At 44.2% G+C, this 6,182-nt stretch overlaps 1 protein-coding gene across 1 annotated transcript; it reads left to right on the top strand.

Annotated features, from left to right (window-relative positions):
* Window positions 1-438: 438 nt before the first annotated feature.
* LOC147456456 (uncharacterized) lies at window positions 439-2,554 on the top strand. Its single transcript, XM_086515483.1, has 3 exons — window positions 439-550; window positions 688-851; window positions 1,072-2,554. Exons 1-3 carry the CDS (start codon window positions 490-492, stop codon window positions 2,299-2,301), a joined length of 1,455 nt encoding a protein of 484 aa, XP_086371609.1. The 5' UTR covers window positions 439-489; the 3' UTR covers window positions 2,302-2,554.
* The last annotated feature ends 3,628 nt before the right edge of the window (window positions 2,555-6,182 follow it).

Below are 6,182 nucleotides of genomic sequence, written 5' to 3'. Positions count from 1 at the left end.
AATCGAAGAGGGCAACAGCTCAACCTCGAGCTCAAGGACATGGGAGAGAGAGAGAGAGAGAGAGAGAGAGAGAGAGAGAGAGAGAGAGCAATCATGCCTTTGGCAGGCTGAACGCCTTGTGTGTGTGTGTGTGTGTGAGTGAGTGAGAGAGAGAATGAATCAAAGCAGATTTGCAAAGAGAGAGAGAGAGAGAGAGAGAGAGAGCGCGCCTCCGGCACACTCCGATAGACTAGAGGGAGGGAGTCGGTTTTAGAAACTTTCTATTTTGACAAAAATGGAAAGTCTTCTCCCATTTAATTTATAAAATTAAAGGGAAGGTCCCTTCCTTGGCATGTTTTTCGAAAGATGTTAGCTCATGATGTGGCTGCCCTACAGGGTTGAAGGGCTTTATGTGATGCTCATGCTATCTCTCTCCCATTTTCTTTCTATCACCGTCTACATATATAATAGTCAGGATGTGAAGACAGCTGGCGTATCAGCCAGCGCCAAATGCTGCATGTGGGTGATGGCCATGTGGCGAAGATGGAACCGTCTCAAAGCGGAAGCGGAGGTACGCTAGGCCTATTCACAGCAGACAAAGACTGCGAGAAACAAATAGCGCTAGCCCGGAGAGAGAGAGAGAGAGAGAGAGAGAGAGAGAGAGAGAGAGCTTGATGTGGAGGGTTGTGATAGTCGGCGTCGGTGCAGTGGGCGCGTTTGCGGCAAGCAAGAGAGCATGGAGCAAGCTGCAGGAAAGCCAGGGACAGTCCTCCCCTGTCAACATGATCGTCAAGGGTGCTACCAGCTTCCAAACTCACATTGGGCCCTGGTCTGTTCGGGACCTCACCCTTGGACTTGCCGCCATGGCCAAGGTATGTGTCCCAGCTGCCTTTTCTTGGATTTTTCCCTGGCACATGTGTACGCCATGTCATATGGCTCATGTGTGTGTGTTTGTGTGCGTGCAGTGCGTGTGTGTGGATATGCAAGGAAGATTGTTTGGAACATATATTTGTATGCAGGCCGCCACAGGCATGTTGCCATTAAATGCTTTTGCGAAGCAATTCCCTAAGACACTTGCTTATACCTTTGCAGGTTGCAGAGAAAGAACCCCCACCTCCTCCTGGAGAACCCAATGAGGAGCTGAGCAAAGACTCCGAGTTTCTCGCACGTGCACAGCATTGGCGAGCCATAGCAGAGGCCGTGTATGTGTGTGACGGGTCCTCTTTCTCTTTAATGTCCCACCTGCCAGAGTCTTTGCTTGTTCATGCTGAATGGAACCCTGACCAAAATTCCCTACGCCCTACATATACTGTTAGCATCGATGCACCATACAATGCGGTCGTGCTAGCAATAAGGGGCACTTCTCATGTTGTCGACATGCTCGTGAATTCTGGAGCTTGTCCGGAGGATTTTCGTGGTGGAAAATCACATGCTGGCTTTGCGCATGCAACAGAGGTGCTGCTGAAAGAGGCAGAACCTCACATAAAGAGGGCATTTGAGCAAGCAAAAGAGGTCGAGAAAGAGAGGGGCACGGAGATGAAGCTTGTATTGACAGGGCACAGCATGGGGGGCGCCGTCGGGATTATGTGTGCCTTTACACTGAGGGACTCCTATCCTAGCATAGAGTGCTGGAGTTATTCGACACCAGCATGCTTGAGTCACGAGTTGGCAGTTGAGAGTGCAGAATTTGCGACAAGTTTTGTGTCAGCATATGATGTGGTTCCGCGTTTCTCCTTTGCAGCAGTGGAAGGGCTGAGGAAACAGCTAGAGGAGTTTGATTGGGAGCATGCGAAGAGCCTGTTGAAGGATGATCCAGATTGGCAAAACATAGAGAAAGCGGTGAATGCTATGCAGGGGATGCAACGGAAGGTGAGTGATGGAGTGGATGGTGTAAAACGGCAAATGGGTGTAGGAGACGGTGGACAAGACGAGGGCAAGGCCCAAGAACAACAGAGACAGGGTAATGGCAAAGAAAAAGAGAAAGAGGATACTCAGACACAAGATGGGCAGCAGCAAAAGCTGGATCCCCCTGCACTCTACCCAGCAGGACGACTTTTAGTCCTGGTGGCTGACCCGCCTGGATGTGGGAAGATACCCGAAAACCGATCGAATGTGCCGCAACAGCGGAATTATGGTGCCTACCCTTCTTTTGAGGAGAACTTGAACACTAAGTGGACCTTGCGTGAGGCTAGGCACAAGGAGTTTCTGCAGTTAGTGGTATCGCCTTGGAGTGTCTCTGACCACATGCTTGGCAATCTTTCTGAGGGCCTTGGCTACCTTCAAAGTCACTGCCCTCCCATCCCTCTATCATCGTCCTCATAATGGCCATAACTTCTTTGAGCTGATCAAGAATTCAGAAATTAATTATGATGCATCTTTTGAATGTGTACTGAGGTTGGACCACATACTGGGTTTTTATGGTTCTATGGCATTATGGGGCCATTCTCTCACTGATATGGTACTTGAAGTGAGTACGTCGACGAGTGTGTTTACGTAAGTAACGTCCGCCAATCACAGGCAAGCTCATCTACAAGCTACTTGAGATGGTTTTAAGATTAATTCTGATGCTTTAGAATATGGCTTCCTTTTATTCGGTTTGCATTATTGGGTAGTGGGCAAGTGTGTGCACATGTATTTTCATCCAAAGACAAGTGCAAAAAGGAGGGGGGGCGAGTTCTTTTAAGAATAGCAAGGGGGGAAGACATAGTACGTTAACTTTTGAATCTAGTTGCCCATTAAGTATTCACTTGTGATTGGTCGATGTACCTAGTATGCTATATAGAAAATTTTTGCAAGTGGGAAAAGGACGAGGGGGATCTGGGGAAGCTTTGCATGCTCTCTGTCTCATTTTTCAAGTTTTCATTGTAGACAAGTCTTTTCTAGTATGCTATATAGAAAATTTTTGCAAGTGGGAAAAGGACAAGAGGGGGATCTTGGGAAGCTTTGCATGCTCTCTGTCTCATTTTTCAAGTTTTCATTGTAGCCAAGTAAGTATTTTCTCTCTCCCTCTCACATGGGAGCTTAAGAGGTCGTCTCTATGCTCAAGTACTTGGCTATAGACACAAATCCAATCAAGTGGATACATGAAAGCTCTCCTTCTCCTCTACTATTCTAGCTATGCTAAAAGCTAAGGCTTCCTCATAGCGCAAGCATACTAGAGAAGATTATCTCCTTGCTTAAGAAATACTTTGTCTCCACTTCCACCTATCTCCATCCTCGTAGTTCTCTCTTCCCGTTGCTAGGGTGTTTAGGGCTTGGCAAGGAGAGTTACACAATGTGCGAATTATGAAGCTCACCGTCGCAAAGCTAAATCTTGCTCATAGCACAAGCATATTAGAGAAGATTATCTCCATGCTTAAGAAATACTTGTCTCCACTCTCTTCTATCTCCATCCTCGTAATTCTCTCCCCCTGTTGATAGAGAGTTTAGGGCTTGTGAAGAAGAGTTACACCATGTGCGAATCATGAAGCTCACAATCTTCATCAAAGAAGCTCCACAAGAACACAAGCTCATATTGTAATCAAAGCTCGCATTGAGATAATTATAATACAAAAGTCCTCTCGACCCGTATTAATATTACCGAACCTCTCAAAATCTTTTAAAGTCCAATGAGATGCTTACAGAGAATGCTTTGGGGCTGCCTTGCTTGAAGAAGGACATGCCATAGCATATGAAAGTAGGAGATTAAATGAAAAAAAAGAATCTAGGCATACACAAAAAAGAGCTACAAGTTGTATTGCGTGCGTTAGATGCATGGAAGCATTATCTTCTACGCACTCCATTTACTTTGTGCACAAATCACCAAAGTCGTTACTTTTTCAGGCAATCTAAATTGAGTGAAGTAAATGAGGTGGACAAATTTTCTTTTGCGGTTTTACTTTTATATTTTACACATATTTGGTAAGCACAACCAAGTGGCTGATGTTGTTTCACATAGACCAAAAAAATGTTGTATCCATAGCTACTCACAATTATCTATCTTCTCTTATAGATGAGTATGCTATGGATCCACACTTCAAAAATGTAGTGTCAGATGTTGTACTAGGAAAGAATGAGGAACTATACAATGTGCAAGATGGTTGTGTTCTATGACAATAGGTTATGCATTACGTGTAGCTTGTGTGAAAAATTCCTGTATGAATCTCATGCTCCCCCTTATGCAAGACATAGAGGAACAAGATGCTCTCAAGGGATTAGAAATATACTTCTATTGGTCAACCATAAAGGCAAACATACATGATTATGTTGCCAAATGCATTCTATGTTAAAGACAGTATAAAGAGGGAACAACCGATGTGTTTCAATCATAACCATACCTAATTTCCCATGTGAGAGTATATCCATGGATTCATCTTTGGATTGCCAAAGTTAATTCCTTGGAATTCTGGAATGTGGACAATAGTAGACTGGTTTAGTAAACAGATGCACTTCATACTCCTCAAAAAGTCCATTAAATCACACTATATGGCCGACACGGATTCAAGAATGACCAATAATTTTTGGAAAGGTGTCTTTGAGAATCTCGTTTTCTCCTCGATTCATCACCCACTGTTCTCCTCGATTCATTTCCAATACTCAATAAATATTGATCTACTCAAAGCCTATGTTACATTCATAGATCAAAGAGAACAGTGGAAAAAGTAATTACCGTGAGTGGAGTATTTGTACAATAACAATATCCATACATCCATAGAAAAGACACCCTTTGAAGTTATAGAAGGAAGACCCAAGCTACCATTGATAGTCAAGACATTTGAGAAGATCTTTACTGTTGATGAGTATATTAGAGCCTTTAAAGAATCATTTAATAAGATTAAGAAAAATTTATCTATCACACAACAAAATTAAAAGGTTGCTACTATAGAAGAGCCTTGACCTTCAAAGAGTGAGATTGGATATTGTTGAAGCCATACAAAAGGCAAAGGGAAACACAAACGTTCAACAACTCATCAAAAATATTATGCTAATGTTACGAGGTGCAAAGTCTTACAAGGCTTGGCTATGGTGAGCTTACTCATACTTAATCACCCTCCCCCTCCCCCCCCCCCCCCCCAAACACACACCCACTGGTACCCACCCCGAGCATCCTCCGCTCCCCTCGCATGGCTTGCAGTGCACCGACTTTGTGCATTGGAAATTTTTTTCTAATTAGAAATCTGGCCCTTTTTTAATGCTTAAAGGCAGTTTCTGCGATCATGACCCCTAGCTCTAGTGTTGTACATGCGTGCCCACCCAACTATAGTGTATATCACATTTCTTTCCCTTTAAGTAGAGTTTTCATTCTCAAAAATTTCCTTGGTTGGATTGATCCTAACGTTGGGGAACCTTTTCTAGCGAGTGCTTACCCGCTTTGTCATAAAAACTAATATCTAAACAACCCAAATGATTTTCTCATATTAAACTGTTCACTTAAGGTGGGAGAATAAACGGGAACAAAGGTTAAGATATTGAGATGTGCTTATAGCTCTATCTCAATACAGGGGCAATGGTAAATGGGCCCAAATGACTCATGAGAGATGTTCTATCAAAGAGCAAGGCTAACCAATGGAGCATAAGACCTTAGGGTTGGCTTCATTGAAGACATCCAATAGTTAGTGTAAAAGTCCTTTGACCTTAGGTAAGCTAGGGATGAGCTTGAGGTGGGAACCCGACCCAAGATTGAGGTGCTTGAGGTGGGAACTCGGCCCAAGCGTAAGGTGCTTGAGGTGCTTGATGATTGAGGTACTTGAGATTCTTGAGGTGCTTGTCATGCTTGAGAGGCTAGGGTTGCATTTGAGGAACGCAGCTCAAGCTTAAAGTGCTTAAGGGCCAATCTTGTGGTGGGAACTGGGTGTATGTATGAGGGGCTTGAGGTGTCAAAAGGTCAAGATTCAATCCCTACAAGGAGGGGGCGAGCCCTACAAGAGGGGGCATGAGAGAACACCCACACACTCACACAAGGCATGCATGGTACAAAGAAAGCAAAAGGGACACTTGTCAAGTTCCTCCTCATGCTGCCCTCATGGTGTGCCTGAAGCCTATTGGTTGGCCACCCAAGGGGCCAATGATAATTTAGGAGATTTAATTAATTGATTTTGCATTTATCAAGTCCTCTCTCTCAAAGGGGAAAGGGGGACACTTGTCCCAAGGCTACCCATGTTGCTTGTAATGCCTCCTGCTTTTGATTGGCTAGGCCTAGAGGGTTCCAAGGAGCTTCAAGCATG

This window comes from Adiantum capillus-veneris, chromosome 6 (assembly GCF_014529385.1).
Source record: "Adiantum capillus-veneris isolate H3 chromosome 6, ASM1452938v2, whole genome shotgun sequence".
Classification (NCBI taxonomy): domain Eukaryota; kingdom Viridiplantae; phylum Streptophyta; class Polypodiopsida; order Polypodiales; family Pteridaceae; genus Adiantum; species Adiantum capillus-veneris.
The sequence above is the reverse complement of the archived record's forward strand: the minus strand, read 5'-3'. Positions and strand labels throughout refer to the sequence as shown.

Excerpts from the sequence above, each read along its gene's own strand:
- LOC147456456 (XM_086515483.1), top strand. The coding sequence starts at position 490 with ATGCTGCATGTGGGTGATGGCCATGTGGCGAAGATGGAACCGTCTCAA. Across the intron at positions 551-687 it reads GTCTCAAAGCGGAAGCGGAG|TGGGCGCGTTTGCGGCAAGC; the intron begins GTACGCTAGGCC and ends GCGTCGGTGCAG. Across the intron at positions 852-1,071 it reads GACTTGCCGCCATGGCCAAG|GTTGCAGAGAAAGAACCCCC; the intron begins GTATGTGTCCCA and ends ATACCTTTGCAG.